At 35.2% G+C, this 21,231-nt stretch overlaps 1 protein-coding gene across 1 annotated transcript; it reads left to right on the forward strand.

The window, feature by feature from the left end:
* The first annotated feature begins 549 nt into the window (after positions 1–549).
* Positions 550–2,103, forward strand: LOC128636674 (uncharacterized). The gene is made up of 4 exons (XM_053689665.1): positions 550–706; positions 981–1,055; positions 1,149–1,205; positions 1,748–2,103. Exons 1-4 carry the CDS (start codon positions 550–552, stop codon positions 2,101–2,103), a joined length of 645 nt encoding a protein of 214 aa, XP_053545640.1.
* The last annotated feature ends 19,128 nt before the right edge of the window (positions 2,104–21,231 follow it).

Genomic DNA, 21,231 nt, shown 5'->3' on the forward strand with positions numbered 1-21,231 from the left:
TTCTGCCCCTTTTTTGGCGCTTCTGCACACTGTAAAGTTGCCCTCATTTGGTCGCTAAAACTATCTTCTTTTCATTGTTCTTTTTCATAATATATATTTTTATTTATTTTTTTGGTGCAATATATTTACAGAGATTTATATATATATATCGTATTTATTAATATATCAATATTTTTCTACTCCAATTTTTTTTTTTATTTGTATATTTATAATTTTTAATCCAAAAAATAATTGATATATTTTTTTATATATTAAATTATTTATTTATTTATTATGTCTGCTGCTGGCCTACAGGAAAACGCATCAACTGCCAGCAAAACAAAAGGTGGTCGAAATATACATTTTAGCCTATCTCAAAACAATGTTCTTGTAGACAAAATTTTAAATCACTATGATGTCCTGCTAGGCTGTAGAAGCAGGCAGACACCTATGGCACGTAAAAGGCAGATATGGCAAGATATAAGCCAGGAGGTATCTGCACAGGGTATAAACCCCAAAAATGTAAATAATTGTAAAAAACGTTTTTCGGATATAAAAAGAATAATTAAAATGAAATTATGCAAAGAAAAACGTTCAGCAAGAGGTACAGGAGGTGGTCCAGGATATACTGCTGATCTAATGGAGTATGAGAAGAAAGTTCTTAATTTGATGGGGCCTGAGGTTGTGGAGGGAATTGAAGTGCAAGGAGACACAGACGATTATGCAGGTAAACTATTATTATTATTATATTTATATTGCTAATGAAGTATTTAAATCCTAATTGAAATTGATAAATGTTTTCATTCTCCTCACTCATTACTGGTGATTGATTTCAAATACAATTTTTTTCCTTATATTAATATTTAATTTTGTTTTCTTTGAAACTTTTGTTGAAAAGCACATTCGATGTTCAATCTGTTTTTCACTTTTTGTTTGTAATGGAAGTAACTTAAATAATGCAGTAATATATTTCCAATTTTGTGCACCCTTTTTTTTTTTAGGATCCCCACCTACACAATCAGATGCTCATGCATTAACAGAGATTGCCGCTTGCAGCAGCGTCCTGCAAGAAGTTGGTAGGTATTTGTGCCTATATTGTCCCTCAAGAGTGTGCTATATGTATTTTGCCTTTATAATTTTTTTAATTTTTTTTTATTTATTTTTTAAAGAAGAGAATCATAATGAACAGAATATTGAAGGAGAGGAAACTTTGCTCCTTTTTGAAGGTAAAGCTACATTTTTTTTTGTGTGCAAATCATATTAAAACATTATAAGACATTTTTTTTTGTAGATTCAGATACAGCATGAAATTATAAGCAACTTACAATTTCACTACATTTTTCATATTTTATTAATTATATTGCTATCTATATTTTATAAGATGGAATGTAAATCTTAGCATCCATCCCATTTTAGGATCAGCACCATGGTTAGTGCTTGTTTATTGGAACCACTGACCATGGTGCTGAAACTAAAATATGATGGATGCTTTAAGAATTGCATTCCAGCTTATAACATACAGATAGCAATAGAATTAACAAAAGCTGACAATTGTATTGAAATTGTAATTTGCTTATATCCAGCAATTACAAAATTTGAATGTAATTGTTGTGGAATATTATACTTTAAAGATGCTGATACATGTGTATTCTGCCCTTTTAAAATCTCATCAATATTAAATTTAATTTTCATATTTTCATTTAAAGATGATAGTAATCTATAATAGGTGGCATTGTAAAAATGAAATTATTGTTTATCTTTATTATAGATGATTCAGAAAATGTTGAATACGTTCTGAATTTACAACCAATACAGGAGACATCTCCTGTACATTCCTCAAGTACAAATGTAGAAGTACCAGAAGAAGAAATTGGAGATGTACACGAAGATATCCAACAAGAAGCACAAGCACCAACTGAAGAGGCAATATCAGTAAATTTGGTTAACATTCTGCAATTAGCCACAAATTTTCAGAATGAACAAAGGGCTTTTTTTCAACAGATGAGTGACCTGCAAAGTGAACGCTTGGAAATTGACAGGCAGAGTTTACTTGCACGTCAAGAGACAAATAGGTTGCTTGCATTACTAGTGAATATTTTACAAACAAGAATTGAGAATCATTGATTTTTTTTTGGGTGGGTTTTCTTAAAATGTTTTTTTTGTTTTTTAAACAGTTAATGTATAAATTTTGGTTATGATTTATAACATATCATATGTTAAATTAAAAACTATTAATGCCGTTTGAATGTATTTCTCTATTATTAATCTTTACCTTTTTTAAAAAATAACAGACACATATATTATAATATATTAATTTTTAATAGAAACTAAACCAAAAATGCAAATATAATTGAAACATAGAAAGTTAAATTTTCAGGGTTTTTTTTTTTTTTTTTTTTTTTAATACATTTGATCCGTTATGGCTCTTCTAAAATTTTGGATGCTTCTTGTTATGCTATGCATCATTACTTCTAACCGATCAAATTCTGCGATTATGGTCTCTCTTGAGATGAGTCCAAGTTCTTCTTCCACAACCTCTTTTAAAGATAAAAAAATGTATTAAAAAAATTGTTAGTAAGATTTAACATTCATTTTGTCCAATTTTTATAAACTGAAGTTTATAATATATATTAATGTGACAATCAACATTACATGCTTCATATAGAACTGAGAATTGGAATACACTTTATAATTTACTCCAATTATCTAAGTTTGTATATTGACAATATCAGTAAATTAGAAAGATGTTTCAAATTTTAGGCTGTATCCAAATGCGTTTTGTATAAAGAACATTTCCACGAACATCCTACAATGTATAAATATTTGTTAATAAATATATATATATATATATGTATGTATAAATTTTTTAATATATATATATATATTTATAAAAACAAAATAATAATTATGGCTAAAAACAAAAGTAAATAATTTGTACTTACGTGTACCAATGTTTCTTGTGGAAGTAGAATCTTCGGCTTCAACATCATCTAGGAATAAAACAAATTAATGAAACGGATTACCATATTCAAATAAAGATGCTTATAGAAAAGCAAAATCATTATATTACAAATACCAAAGCCAACCTTCAAAACACACAGAATCGGAGTCCGAAGAATGTTCTACTGTTATTTTTGGTCTTTGGATAGGTAGAACAAAATCTGGCTCTTCCGTTCTAATTTCTACTGCTGCTTCTATAACCAAAAAAAAAAATATCTATATAATATAGGCATTTTCTGTTTTTCAAAAGCTGTTATGCGCAGTAGAGACCTGTAATCGTTGCTAGTGCTGATCGGGTGTGAGGGTGGTGTGAGGTTGGCGTTTCCGGGTGTGAGAGAGCTGAAAATACATAGCGAGTAGAGATAGGGAGAGAGACAGCAAAAGAGAGAGGGGAGAAAGGGGAGGGAGAAATCAAGAGAGAGGGGGGAGAGAGACAGCAAAAGAGAGGGGGGAGAAAGGGGAGAGAGAAATCAAGAGAGAGGGGGGATAGAGACAGCAAAAGAGAGGGGGGAGAAAGGGGAGAGAGAAATCAAGAGAGAGGGGGGAGAGAGACAGCAAAAGAGAGGGGGGAGAAAGGGGAGAGAGAAATCAAGAGAGAGGGGGGAGAGAGACAGCAAAAGAGAGGGGGGAGAAAGGCGAGAGAGAAATCAAGAGAGAGGGGGGATAGAGACAGAAAAAGAGAGGGGGGAGAAAGGCGAGAGAGAAATCAAGAGAGAGGGGGGATAGAGACAGCAAAAGAGAGGGGGGAGAAAGGGGAGAGAGAGAGCAGAAGAACGGGAGAGAGAGACATCAAAAGAGAGGGAGATAGAGAGAGAGCATTGTACATTAACTTTATTACCTATTTATCTTTGTTGTAATTTTAATAAATCTGTGGACATTATTTCACGGGTATTATACAAATAAAATGTAAGTGAAACACTTTTGGTTATATATGAGTAATCAATTACTGAGTGTCTAAAAAAGTGTAATAAAATTTACCATACCTTCTGTATTTTCTTCGAAAGGTTTTTCAATTACAGTAATCTGTCTATTTTCAAGTGTGACTGTGGGCATCGGTGGTGATCCGGAAGTTTCATCACTAACAACCTCCATAGTCCTCAGATATTTAGGGCATCTTTTGTTTGTTTTTTCTCTCCTGTCTGATCCAATAAACAAAAATATATATATATAAAATTAAGATTTCCTTTTGTTAAAAACAATTATATAGTGCACAATAGCGTTATTGCTAGATGACATTCTTTTTACTTGTGCCCCAAGAATGTATCCAGGCGCATAATAACAGGCATTCCATGATACCTTTTTGGGGCGCAAGCAAAAAAGAAAAAGTCATGTGCCAATCATTGCGCACTGTATAATTTTCTTTCATTTTCGAGAACACAAATTAGCAATATTTGATGAAAGTGCATTGTTTTTGGACCCTTTCTTGGGGCATAGTAACAGTATACGATACCTTTGTTGGGGCACAAGAAAAAAATGAAAAGTCATGTGGCAATCGTTATTGCGCACTATATAATTATAACTTTCAGTAGCAAGAACCATAATGTTTATAAATTTTCTTTTAAAGTTGCAACAGTTTTTTTGGAAACTTTCAAGGGGCATAATAACAGGCGTTCCACGATACCTTTTTGGGGCGCAAGCAAAAAAGAAAAAGTCATGTGCCAATCATTGCGCACTGTATAATTTTCTTTCATTTTCGAGAACACAAATTAGCAATATTTGATGAAAGTGCATTGTTTTTGGACCCTTTCTTGGGGCATAGTAACAGTATACGATACCTTTGTTGGGGCACAAGAAAAAAATGAAAAGTCATGTGGCAATCGTTATTGCGCACTATATAATTATAACTTTCAGTAGCAAGAACCATAATGTTTATAAATTTTCTTTTAAAGTTGCAACAGTTTTTTTGGAAACTTTCAAGGGGCATAATAACAGGCGTTCCACGATACCTTTCTGGGGCGCAAGCAAAAAAGAAAAAGTCATGTGCCAATCATTGCGCACTGTATAATTTTCTTTCATTTTCGAGAACACAAATTAGCAATATTTGATGAAAGTGCATTGTTTTTGGACCCTTTCTTGGGGCATAGTAACAGTATACGATACCTTTGTTGGGGCACAAGAAAAAAATGAAAAGTCATGTGGCAATCGTTATTGCGCACTATATAATTATAACTTTCAGTAGCAAGAACCATAATGTTTATAAATTTTCTTTTAAAGTTGCAACAGTTTTTTTGGAAACTTTCAAGGGGCATAATAACAGGCGTTCCACGATACCTTTTTGGGGCGCAAGCAAAAAGATAAAGTCATGTGGCACAAACGCTATTGCGTTATTGCGCACTCTATAAGTATAACTCATTTTCATTTTTGAATAATGTATATAAATATTTTTTACAAAGTTGAAACATTTTTTTTGGGATCCTTTCTTGGGGCATAATAAAAACATTTCTTGATAGTGTAAACTAAAATAACAAATTTAATCAAATATAATAGAATTTAACATATACCTTGATTCAAATATATATTTAATTCTTAGTGGACGGAAAATAATTTATCCTTATATTATACTTACATTCTCTAAGAAATCTTATAATCGATCGTTTTAATTCTTTGTCCCTTCGGCTTAGGTCCGAAAAGCGCTTAAGACAGTCGCGCTGGGTCCGTCTAAACCCAGCGACTCTGCGGACTCTACGGGTCATTTCGGACAAAATTATATTTCGCTGGTCTTGAATGACCCCATATACGCCCCCAATTCTTTTTGGGAAATATTTCCTCATGAAAGCAGTTATAATAATCAGCTCTCCAAGAGTGAATTTGGGCTTCCTGGCAAAAGGCATTTTACACTCTGATCCAAAAATAGGAAAACATGCGCTTTTATTGGCTCATGTTTTTTTTGGTTGTTTTTATAGTCTATAATTTAGACATTTAATGTACTTTTGAAAAATTATGGATACTTAAATAAATATTTTTGCATCATTGTTATTAGTATTTATGCTGCTTATGGCTTTTAATAATAATGTTTAACTGAGGGATTTTTTTTTTTCAATTATTATGTTTATTTTATAAATATGTTTATGTAAGACAAAGCACTAAAGAGACAAGAATGCTCTTTTCCTCCATCATAAAAGGATGCTCTTCTCCTACACTGTCTATGAATTTTTTTTTTGCCATAAATTATTAGACATATTATTGTTGATTTTAAAGGGACAGACAAAACATGAATGTTTGTTGTTTAACAATGGTAGCTAATCCATATATAACACATTCAACAATTTTGAAGTTTTTGTGTTTGTACATTTGTATATAATGGACCTTTAATATAACAGTATTGGTTACACCATTATTTTAAAGGGACATCATATAAAAAAATGTTTAAACAATTGAATATGATGCAGCATAACTTTAAGATATTTGATGTTAAGATGTACTTAAAGGGACAATGTACCCAAAAAATTTCTTTTGTGATTAACATTGAGCATGAACTTTAAATCAACTTTATAATTTACTCACATTATCAAATTTTATTCTTTCTCTTGGTATCTTTATTTGAAATGCAAGAATGTAAGTTTAAATGCCGGCCCATTTTTGGGCAACAAACTGGGTTGTCCTCGCTGATTGGTGGATAAATTCATCCACCAATAAAAAAGTGCTGTCATGACTACTGAAAACAAAAAAAAGCTTGGCTGACTTCTTTTTCAAATAAAGATAGCAAGAGAACAAAGAAAAAATGATAATAGGAGTAAAATAGAAAGTTGGTCATTTAGTTCAAGAAACAACACGTGCAACGTCTTTTTATATTTTCAATTTTTGAGTCACCAGCTCCGAATGAGCATGTGCAATAGTTCACAGCATATATGTAGATGCATTTGTGATTGGCTGATGGCTGTCACATGATACCTAAAAGAATTGTTTTTAATATTTTTTTTGGTTTATGAAAAGCACTATCTGAATCTTGAAAGTTTATTGCTTTTATGACTGTCCCTTTAATGGGTAATGATTTAAAGGCAACAATATACTGCCTTAAATAGTATATAAAGCGAACGTTAAAAATTGGATAGTAATAGCACATTCACTTAATATAGTATTTGAAACAGTATATTGTTGTCTGCAAAACATTAACCCATTAAAGGGACAGTCATAAAAGAAATAAACCTTCAAGATTCAGATAGGGGTTTTCGTTAAAAAAAAAAAAAACAAAAAAAAAAATTATCAACAATTCAGGTTTGTTCTTTTGGTATTCTTTTCAAATTTTATTTTCTTCAAAAACTGATGATTGATAAAATGAAGGGTTAAAGGGACATTATTGTGAAAATTCAACTTTTAAGATCCATATAGGCAATCAAATATTATTCTAATTATTTGAAGATTGTAGCGGAAAACCAATTAATTTAACCATGATGCTTTTGTCCAAAAAATAACAAGATGACCAAAAAAAATATGTATTTAACGATTTTTTTTTAATGAACGATTAACAAAAAAATTAAATCGATAGGGCTTGAACTGGATTCATTCTTCTCTATTTTCTTTAAACCGCATTTGATTCCTTTAAAAAGAAAAAAAATATATATAAATTTTAAAAGGGGAAAAGCACAGACTAATTAAAAAAGGTATTGGTTAAAACTAGAATAAAATATACTAACATGAGAAATATCTAGCAACAAGGCTATTCCGAACTTCGACTCCACCAGCGGTGGAATCTCTTGAAGCATCAAGATCTTCATTGTTTTCATTATTACTGAGGACAGTGACATCCACATCTCCATCTTGCAGCGCTATGTTGTGCAAAATGCAGCACACCAAAATGATATCTGATACCTTGCACGGGTCATATTGCAGCACTCCACCGGATCTATCTAGACACCTAAATCTAGTTTTTAATAAACCATAGGTGCGCTCAATGGCTGACCGAGTGCTCCGATGAGCATCATTATATTTTTTCTGAGCGTCGGTTCTTGGATTTGTGAATGGCGTCATGAGCCAGTGCCGACAAGGATATCCACTGTCTCCTAACAAAGAAAAAGATTGTAAATAAATTAGAAAACATTTACAATAAAATAAGAAAAAGTCAAAAATAAAATGTGAAATAGACTATCAAATAAAGGAATAATATACATACTGACCTAATAGCCATCCATCAGGCATCTCTGCCGACTCAAACATCCGATAAAGTGCCGACTGTTGAAGAATATAAAAGTCATGACATGACCCAGGAAAATTTGAGCGGACACTCATTATTTTGAGCTTTGCATCACAAACCATTTGTACATTTAAGGAATGGTTATGTTTCCGATTTCTAAACTGCTCCTCTTTGTGTTGCGGAGGTCTCAATTGGATGTGTGTACAATCAATAGCGCCTAAGACATTGGGCATACCGGCAACTTTAAAAAAATTAGTCTTCAAACTTTGCCAACCTTCAGCATTAGTAGGGAAATGAATAAATAATTTTAAATGCTTCAAAATAGCTTTGAGCACATGTGTCAGATGCCTTGAAAAAGAAGGTTGACTGAGGCCCACAACTATACTACTGACAGATTGGAAAGACCCAGTAGCCAAAAAATGGATAACTGCCAATAATTTTATCATTCCTGGAAGAGCATGTGTCCTTCCTGTCTTTGGGTCGATATCAGCCTCAATTAGATGATACAAATTAATTAGGGACTGTCTATTCAGTCGGAATCTTCTTTTTATTTCGTGGTCAGAAAGGGCTTCCAAACCAATTCTTAAACGAAAAATTCTTGGAACCCTTCTTCTTGTTTCTGGATCCGCATCTTGCTCTGCGACCTGTTGTGGGCGACTTCTGTTTCGAGAAACAGCAATAACCGCAAGAAAAAGGAAATTTTCCATTGCAAACAAGAACCAAAAACAACTACTTGCGCTTTTCCACTATCTCGCAACCTCAAAATTGGTGAATATAGAAAAAGTGAATATGACATGCGACAATTTTGATAAATACAAGATAATTGCGAATAAAAAAGGGCGTGTATGAAAAGGGTATACATGTAATAGAAGTATTAGGCATTTCCAGACAATTGATTCTCAAAATTCGAAACTTGCGAGTGAACATAAGTCACTTTATTCGCATATCAGAGAAATAGAGACTTTTCTGGCGCATCAACTTTAATAAATATGTCGATATAATGTTAACTTTCATTTTATGAGAAAAATATGAGAATTTTCATATTCGGCGCTTGATAAATCTTGCCCTAAAAATAACTAGTGAAAAAAGGGGAATTGGTAGAAATGTTTGTAATGTGAAAAATCATTTAAAAATATTTTGGTTTTAAAAGGTGTATGAATGATAAGTGGACTCTCAGGAATGAGTAAAAATTAGTGAAATGGTAAACTATTATTTAACATGTAACAAGTAATAAATTAATAAATTCTGGTGACAAATGTGAAATTGGTTAACCTTAAAGGGACACTGAAACCAAATTTTTTCTTTAGTGATTCAGATAGAGCATGACATTTTAAACAACTTTCTAATTTAATCCTATTATCAAATTTTCTTTATTCTCTTAGTATCTTTATTTGAAATGCAAGAATTTAAGTTTAGATGCCGGCCCATTTTTGGTGATCAACCTGGGTTGTCCTTGCTAATTGGTGAATAAATTCATCCACCAATAGAAAAGTTCTGTCCAGAGTCCTGAACCAAGAAAAAAGCTTAGATGTCTTCTTTTTCAAATAAAGATAGCAAGAGATCGAAGAAAAATTGATAATAGGAGCTTAAAATTGCCTGCTCTATCTGAATCACAAAAGAAAAAAATTGGATTCAGTGTCCCTTTAATAAATGACAGAAATAGTGTTCATGTTACAGAAAAAAAAGTTCAATTGCTGATTTTTTTTTCAATCCAAGTAAAAAAGCAGTGTATAAGGCAGCTCCTCTTGGGGGAATGATCTCCGTTCACCTCAATGATCTAGGTTAGAAAGAAAATGGGCGCCTCATAGTGAAATCCATATGTGATCTATAATAAAGAAGGTAAATAGTAAAACTCACAATTGTTGAAGGCACTAGATAGTGCAAACAGGCAGACTGACACCTGCAGTAGTCAGCTAACTGGATACTGATCCTGTATCAAGGTTGAGACCAGTTCTCAGGTCACAGCTAAGATCACAGGGAAGTTTGAATCCAAGTATCAAACAACAGGCTGAAGATATTGTGCAGGCAAACCAATTGTGATGTAATGGTTTGTAAAGTTCTCTGTGCAGATAGAGCCAATTCAATCTGAATAATCAGGCAGAAAGACTCCTCTGTAAATAAATGTTAAAAGACAAGTTTAATGTTGCTGCAACGCGTTTCTCGACCACACAACACAGTCGTTTCATCAGGCATAAAAATAAGAGTTAAGAATAAGTTATAGTCATTCTATTATTTTGCACATGTGCAGAGGTGTTATTAACATACATTGCACTGATTTATTAAAGCTCTATTCATCACTATTGTATAAACTGTCTGCATTGGGTAGGACACACATTTACACATTTATAGGTTCATTTACAACTGTATATATGTTGCTATTGTATAGTCCACATTCATTGGGTAGGACACACATTTACATATTTATAGGTTCATTTACAACTGTATATGTGTTGCTATTGTATAGCCCGCATTCATTGGGTAGGGCACACATTTACATATGTATAGGTTCATTTACAACTGTATATATGTTGCTATTGTATAGTCCGCATTCATTGGGCAGGGCACACGTTTGCATATTTATAGGTTCATTTACATATGTATATGGGTTGCTATTGCATAGTCCGCATTCATTTGGCAGGACACATATTTACATATTTATAGGTTCATTTACAACTGTATATATGTTGCTATTGTATAGTCCACAATCATTGGGCAAGGCACACGTTTACATATTTATAGGTTCATTTACATATGTATATATGTTGCTATTGTATAGTCCACAATCATTGGGAAGGCACACGTTTACATATGTATTGGTTTATTTACAACTGTAAATGTTTTGCTATTGTATAGTCCGCATACATTAGTCACAAGTTTACTTATGTAAAGTTTAATGGAGCGTAGTGATGTCACAAAAAGGGCGGAGCCTTGTTCATTACCGGACCTCTAACAGCATTCACCAGACATTGTGATACACACATTCTTTTGCTTGCCGTGGTCTATGATTGGGACAGTCTCATATGTATGCCTTGTGACTTGTTTTTAATAAAATGTTAGTACTTTTTTACCACCTCTGATTCATTCCTTGTGAAGCTGGGATATCGTTCTTTGCCTTGTCTCTTATTAGGAGTTTCCTGTGCACGAATATCTAGAGCTTGATCTTGAAGCTCTAGACAATGTGAGTACCGTTTCTGGCTCTTCTAATACATTTAAAACCACAGAACTTCACTATATGTGTTTTTCTTTTCCCTAAGGTTCACCTGCTGTGAAATTACCATAGTGATTACCTACCCTGTGAAATTACCATCATGATTACCTACCCTGTGAAATTACCATCATGATTACCTACCCTGTGAAATTACCATCGTGATTACCTACCCTGTGAAATTACCATCATGATTACATACCCTGGGAAATTACCATCATGATTACATACCCTGGGAAATTACCATCATGATTACCTACCCTGTGAAATTACCATCGTGATTACCTACCCTGTGAAATTACCATCATGATTACCTACCCTGTGAAATTACCATCATGATTACATACCCTGGGAAATTACCATCATGATTACCTACCCTGTGAAATTACCATCGTGATTACCTACCCTGTGAAATTACCATTGTGATTACCTACCCTGTGAAATTACCATCATGATTACATACCCTGTGAAATTACCATCATGATTACATACCCTGTGAAATTACCATTGTGATTACCTACCCTGTGAAATTACCATCATGATTACCTACCCTGTGAAATTACCATAATGATTACCTACCCTGTGAAATTACTATCATGATTACCTACCCTGTGAAATTACCATAATGATTACCTACCCTGTGAAATTACTATCATGATTACCTACCCTGTGTAATTACCATCGTGATTACCTACCCTGTGTAATTACCATCGTGATTACCTACCCTGTGAAATTACCATCGTGATTACCTACCCTGTGAAATTACTATCATGATTACCTACCCTGTGAAATTACCATCGTGATTACCTACCCTGTGAAATTACCATCGTGATTACCTACCCTGTGAAATTACCATTGTGATTACCTACCCTGTGAAATTACCATCATGATTACCTACCCTGTGAAATTACCATCATGATTACCTACCCTGTGAAATTACCATCATGATTACCTACCCTGTGAAATTACCATCATGATTACCTACCCTGTGAAATTACCATTGTGATTACCTACCCTGTGAAATTACCATCATGATTACATACCCTGTGAAATTACCATCATGATTACCTACCCTGTGAAATTACCATTGTGATTACCTACCCTGTGAAATTACCATTGTGATTACCTACCCTGTGAAATTACCATCATGATTACATACCCTGTGAAATTACCATCATGATTACCTACCCTGTGAAATTACCATTGTGATTACCTACCCTGTGAAATTACCATTGTGATTACCTACCCTGTGAAATTACCATCATGATTACCTACCCTGTGAAATTACCATCATGATTACCTACCCTGTGAAATTACCATTGTGATTACCTACCCTGTGAAATTACCATCATGATTACATACCCTGTGAAATTACCATCATGATTACCTACCCTGTGAAATTACCATTGTGATTACCTACCCTGTGAAATTACCATTGTGATTACCTACCCTGTGAAATTACCATCGTGATTACCTACCCTGTGACATTACCATTGTGATTACCTACCCTGTGAAATTACCATTGTGATTACCTACCCTGTGAAATTACCATCATGATTACCTACCCTGTGAAATTACCATTGTGATTACCTACCCTGTGAAATTACTATTGTGATTACCTACCCTGTGAAATTACCATTGTGATTACCTACCCTGTGAAATTACCATTGTGATTACCTACCCTGTGAAATTACCATCATGATTACTTACCCTGTGAAATTACTATCATGATTACCTACCCTGAGAAATTACCATCATGATTACCTAGCCTGTGAAATTACCATCGTGATTACCTACCCTGTGAAATTACCATCATGATTACCTACCCTGTGAAATTACCATTGTGATTACCTACCCTGTGAAATTACCATTGTGATTACCTACCCTGTGAAATTACCATCATGATTACCTACCCTGTGAAATTACCATCGTGATTACCTACCCTGTGAAATTACCATCGTGATTACCTACCCTGTGAAATTACCATTGTGATTACCTACCCTGTGAAATTACCATCATGATTACCTACCCTGTGAAATTACCATTGTGATTACCTACCCTGTGAAATTACCATCATGATTACCTACCCTGTGAAATTACCATTGTGATTACCTACCCTGTGAAATTACCATTGTGATTACCTACCCTGTGAAATTACCATCATGATTACCTACCCTGTGAAATTACCATCGTGATTACCTACCCTGTGAAATTACCATTGTGATTACCTACCCTGTGACATTACCATCATGATTACCTACCCTGTGAATTTACCATCATGATTACCTACCCTGTGAATTTACCATCATGATTACCTACCCTGTGAAATTACCATCGTGATTACCTACCCTGTGAAATTACCATCGTGATTACCTACCCTGTGAAATTACCATCTTGATTACCTACCCTGTGAAATTACCATCGTGATTACCTACCCTGTGAAATTACCATCGTGATTACCTACCCTGTGACATTACCATCGTGATTACCTACCCTGTGAAATTACCATAGTGATTACCTACCCTGTGAAATTACCATCATGATTACCTACCCTGTGAAATTACCATCGTGATTACCTACCCTGTGACATTACCATCATGATTACCTACCCTGTGAAATTACCATAGTGATTACCTACCCTGTGAAATTACCATCATGATTACCTACCCTGTGAAATTACCATCATGATTACCTACCCTGTGAAATTACCATAGTGATTACCTACCCTGTGAAATTACCATCGTGATTACCTACCCTGTGAAATTACCATTGTGATTACCTACCCTGTGAAATTACCATCGTGATTACCTACCCTGTGAAATTACTATCGTGATTACCTACCCTGTGAAATTACCATCGTGATTACCTACCCTGTGAAATTACCATTGTGATTACCTACCCTGTGAAATTACCATAGTGATTACCTACCCTGTGAAATTACCATTGTGATTACCTACCCTGTTAAATTACCATCATGATTACCTACCCTGTGAAATTACCATCGTGATTACCTACCCTGTGACATTACCATCATGATTACCTACCCTGTGAAATTACCATCATGATTACCTACCCTGTGACATTACCATCATGATTACCTACCCTGTGAAATTACCATCATGATTACCTACCCTGTGAAATTACCATCATGATTACCTACCCTGTGAAATTACCATTGTGATTACCTACCCTGTGAAATTACCATCATGATTACCTACCCTGTGAAATTACCATTGTGATTACCTACCCTGTGAAATTACCATCATGATTACCTACCCTGTGAAATTACCATCATGATTACCTACCCTGTGAAATTACCATCATGATTACCTACCCTGTGAAATTACCATTGTGATTACCTACCCTGTGAAATTACCATTGTGATTACCTACCCTGTGGAATTACCATCATGATTACCTACCCTGTGAAATTACCATCATGATTACCTACCCTGTGAAATTACCATCATGATTACCTACCCTGTGAAATTACCATCGTGATTACCTACCCTGTGAAATTACCATCATGATTACCTACCCTGTGACATTACCATCATGATTACCTACCCTGTGAAATTACCATCGTGATTACCTACCCTGTGAAATTACCATCATGATTACCTACCCTGTGATATTACCATCGTGATTACCTACCCTGTGAAATTACTATCGTGATTACCTACCCTGTGAAATTACCATCATGATTACATACCGTGGGAAATTACTATCATGATTACCTACCCTGTGAAATTACCATCATGATTACCTACCCTGTGAAATTACTATCATGATTACCTACCCTGTGAAATTACCATCATGATTACCTACCCTGTGACATTACCATCATGATTACCTACCCTGTGAAATTACCATCATGATTACCTACCCTGTGATATTACCATCGTGATTACATACCCTGTGAAATTACCATCATGATTACCTACCCTGTGAAATTACTATCGTGATTACCTACCCTGTGAAATTACCATCATGATTACATACCCTGGGAAATTACTATCATGATTACCTACCCTGTGAAATTACCATCATGATTACCTACCCTGTGAAATTACTATCATGATTACTTACCCTGTGAAATTACCATCATGATTACTTACCCTGTGAAATTACTATCATGATTACCTACCCTGTGAAATTACTATCATGATTACTTACCCTGTGAAATTACTATCATGATTACCTACCCTGTGAAATTACTATCATGATTACTTACCCTGTGAAATTACCATCATGATTACTTACCCTGTGAAATTACTATCATGATTACCTACCCTGTGAAATTACTATCATGATTACTTACCCTGTGAAATTACCATTGTGATTACCTACCCTGTGATATTACCATTGTGATTACCTACCCTGTGAAATTACCATCGATTACCTACCCTGTGAAATTACCATCGTGATTACCTACCCTGTGAAATTACCATTGTGATTACCTACCCTGTGAAATTACCATTGTGATTACCTACCCTGTGAAATTACCATCATGATTACCTACCCTGTGAAATTACCATCGTGATTACCTACCCTGTGAAATTACCATCATGATTACATACCCTGTGACATTACCATTGTGATTACCTACTCTGTGAAATTACCATTGTGATTACCTACCCTGTGAAATTACCATTGTGATTACCTACCCTGTGAAATTACCATTGTGATTACCTACCCTGTGAAATTACCATTGTGATTACCTACCCTGTGAAATTACCATTGTGATTACCTACCCTGTGAAATTACCATCATGATTACCTACCCTGTGAAATTACCATCGTGATTACCTACCCTGTGACATTACCATCATGATTACCTACCCTGTGAAATTACCATCATGATTACCTACCCTGTGAAATTACCATCATGATTACCTACCCTGTGAAATTACCATCGTGATTACCTACCCTGTGAAATTACCATCGTGATTACCTACCCTGTGAAATTACTATCATAATTACCTACCCTGTGAAATTACCATCGTGATTACCTACCCTGTGAAATTACCATCGTGATTACCTACCCTGTGAAATTACTATCATGATTACCTACCCTGTGAAATTACCATCGTGATTACCTACCCTGTGAAATTACCATCGTGATTACCTACCCTGTGAAATTACTATCATAATTACCTACCCTGTGAAATTACCATCGTGATTACCTACCCTGTGAAATTACCATCGTGATTACCTACCCTGTGAAATTACTATCATGATTACCTACCCTGTGAAATTACCATCGTGATTACCTACCCTGTGAAATTACCATCGTGATTACCTACCCTGTGAAATTACCTATCATGATTACCTACCCTGTGAAATTACCATCATGATTACCTACCCTGTGAAATTACCATCATGATTACCTACCCTGTGAAATTACCATCGTGATTACCTACCCTGTGAAATTACCATCGTGATTACATACCCTGTGAAATTACCATCATGATTACCTACCCTGTGAAATTACCATCATGATTACCTACCCTGTGAAATTACCATCATGATTACCTACCCTGTGAAATTACCATCATGATTACCTACCCTGTGAAATTACCATCGTGATTACCTACCCTGTGAAATTACCATCATGATTACCTACCCTGTGAAATTACCATCATGATTACCTACCCTGTGAAATTACCATCATGATTACCTACCCTGTGAAATTACTATCATGATTACCTACCCTGTGAAATTACCATCATGATTACCTACCCTGTGAAATTACCATCATGATTACTTACCCTGTGAAATTACCATCATGATTACCTACCCTGTGAAATTACCATCATGATTACCTACCCTGTGAAATTACCATCATGATTACCTACCCTGTGAAATTACCATCATGATTACCTACCCTGTGAAATTACCATCGTGATTACCTACTCTGTGAAATTACCATCATGATTACCTACCCTGTGAAATTACTATCATGATTACTTACCCTGTGAAATTACCATCATGATTACCTACCCTGTGAAATTACCATCATGATTACCTACCCTGTGAAATTACCATCGTGATTACCTACCCTGTGAAATTACCATCATGATTACCTACCCTGTGACATTACCATTGTGATTACCTACTCTGTGAAATTACCATTGTGATTACCTACCCTGTGAAATTACCATCATGATTACCTACCCTGTGAAATTACCATTGTGATTACCTACCCTGTGAAATTACCATCATGATTACCTACCCTGTGAAATTACCATCATGATTACATACCCTGTGACATTACCATCATGATTACCTACCCTGTGAAATTACCATCATGATTACCTACCCTGTGAAATTACCATTGTGATTACCTACCCTGTGAAATTACCATCGTGATTACCTACCCTGTGAAATTACCATCATGATTACCTACCCTGTGAAATTACCATCATGATTACCTACCCTGTGAAATTACCATCATGATTACCTACCCTGTGAAATTACCATCGTGATTACCTACCCTGTGAAATTACCATCATGATTACCTACCCTGTGAAATTACCATCATGATTACCTACCCTGTGAAATTACCATCATGATTACCTACCCTGTGACATTACCATTGTGATTACCTACCCTGTGAAATTACCATTGTGATTACCTACCCTGTGAAATTACCATCATGATTACCTACCCTGTGAAATTACCATCGTGATTACCTACCCTGTGACATTACCATCATGATTACCTACCCTGTGAAATTACCATCATGATTACCTACCCTGTGATATTACCATCGTGATTACCTACCCTGTGAAATTACTATCGTGATTACCTACCCTGTGAAATTACCATCATGATTACATACCCTGGGAAATTACTATCATGATTACCTACCCTGTGACATTACCATCATGATTACCTACCCTGTGAAATTACCATTGTGATTACCTACCCTGTGAAATTACCATCATGATTACCTACCCTGTGAAATTACCATCGTGATTACCTACCCTGTGACATTACCATCATGATTACCTACCCTGTGAAATTACCATCGTGATTACCTACCCTGTGACATTACCATCATGATTACCTACCCTGTGAAATTACCATCATGATTACCTACCCTGTGATATTACCATCGTGATTACCTACCCTGTGAAATTACTATCGTGATTACCTACCCTGTGAAATTACCATCATGATTACATACCCTGGGAAATTACTATCATGATTACCTACCCTGTGAAATTACCATCATGATTACCTACCCTGTGAAATTACTATCATGATTACCTACCCTGTGAAATTACCATCATGATTACCTACCCTGTGACATTACCATCATGATTACCTACCCTGTGAAATTACCATCGTGATTACCTACCCTGTGAAATTACCATCATGATTACCTACCCTGTGAAATTACTATCATGATTACTTACCCTGTGAAATTACCATCATGATTACTTACCCTGTGAAATTACTATCATGATTACCTACCCTGTGAAATTACTATCATGATTACCTACCCTGTGAAATTACCATCATGATTACCTACCCTGTGAAATTACTATCATGATTACTTACCCTGTGAAATTACCATCATGATTACCTACCCTGTGAAATTACTATCATGATTACTTACCCTGTGAAATTACCATCATGATTACTTACCCTGTGAAATTACCATCATGATTACTTACCCTGTGAAATTACCATCATGATTACCTACCCTGTGAAATTACCATCATGATTACCTACCCTGTGAAATTACCATCGTGATTACCTACCCTGTGAAATTACCATCATGATTACCTACCCTGTGAAATTACTATCATGATTACTTACCCTGTGAAATTACCATCATGATTACCTACCCTGTGAAATTACCATCATGATTACCTACCCTGTGAAATTACCATCATGATTACTTACCCTGTGAAATTACCATCATGATTACCTACCCTGTGAAATTACCATCGTGATTACCTACCCTGTGAAATTACCATCATCATTACCTACCCTGTGAAATTACCATCATGATTACTTACCCTGTGAAATTACCATCATGATTACTTACCCTGTGAAATTACCATCATGATTACTTACCCTGTGAAATTACCATCATGATTACCTACCCTGTGAAATTACCATCGTGATTACTTACCCTGTGACATTACCATTGTGATTACCTACCCTGTGAAATTACCATCATGATTACCTACCCTGTGACATTACCATCATGATTACCTACCCTGTGAAATTACCATCATGATTACCTACCCTGTGAAATTACCATCATGATTACCTACCCTGTGAAATTACCATCGTGATTACCTACCCTGTGAAATTACCATCATGATTACCTACCCTGTGACATTACCATCATGATTACCTACCCTGTGAAATTACCATCATGATTACCTACCCTGTGAAATTACCATCATGATTACCTACCCTGTGAAATTACCATCATGATTACCTACCCTGTGAAATTACCATCGTGATTACCTACTCTGTGAAATTACCATCATGATTACCTACCCTGTGAAATTACTATCATGATTACTTACCCTGTGAAATTACTATCATGATTACCTACCCTGTGAAATTACCATCATGATTACCTACCCTGTGAAATTACCATCGTGATTACCTACCCTGTGAAATTACCATCATGATTACCTACCCTGTGAAATTACCATCATGATTACCTACCCTGTGAAATTACCATCATGATTACCTACCCTGTGAAATTACCATTGTGATTACCTACCCTGTGAAATTACCATCATGATTACCTACCCTGTGAAATTACCATTGTGATTACCTACCCTGTGAAATTACCATCATGATTACCTACCCTGTGAAATTACCATCATGATTACATACCCTGTGAAATTACCATCATGATTACCTACCCTGTGAAATTACCATCATGATTACCTACCCTGTGAAATTACCATCGTGATTACCTACCCTGTGAAATTACCATCATGATTACATACCCTGTGAAATTACCATCGTGATTACCTACCCTGTGAAATTACCATCGTGATTACCTACCCTGTGAAATTACCATCATGATTACCTACCCTGTGAAATTACCATCATGATTACATACCCTGTGAAATTACCATCATGATTACCTACCCTGTGAAATTACCATCGTGATTACCTACCCTGTGAAATTACCATTGTGATTACCTACCCTGTGAAATTACCATCATGATTACATACCCTGTGAAATTACCATTGTGATTACCTACCCTGTGAAATTACCATCATGATTACCTACCCTGTGACATTACCATCGTGATTACCTACCCTGTGAAATTACCATCATGATTACCTACCCTGTGAAATTACCATAGTGATTACCTACCCTGTGAAATTACCATCATGATTACCTACCCTGTGAAATTACCATTGTGATTACCTACCCTGTGAAATTACCATTGTGATTACCTACTCTGTGAAATTACCATTGTGATTACCTACCCTGTGAAATTACCATCATGATTACCTACCCTGTGAAATTACCATCGTGATTACCTACCCTGTGACATTACCATTGTGATTACCTACCCTGTGAAATTACCATTGTGATTACCTACCCTGTGAAATTACTATCATGATTACCTACCCTGTGACATTACCATCATGATTACCTACCCTGTGAAATTACCATCATGATTACCTACCCTGTGAAATTACCATCATGATTACATACCCTGTGAAATTACCATCATGATTACCTACCCTGTGAAATTACCATCATGATTACCTACCCTGTGACATTACCATTGTGATTACCTACTCTGTGAAATTACCATTGTGATTACCTACCCTGTGAAATTACCATCATGATTACCTACCCTGTGAAATTACCATTGTGATTACCTACCCTGTGAAATTACCATTGTGATTACCTAC

Source organism: Bombina bombina, chromosome 7 (assembly GCF_027579735.1).
Source record: "Bombina bombina isolate aBomBom1 chromosome 7, aBomBom1.pri, whole genome shotgun sequence".
Classification (NCBI taxonomy): Eukaryota; Metazoa; Chordata; class Amphibia; order Anura; family Bombinatoridae; genus Bombina; species Bombina bombina.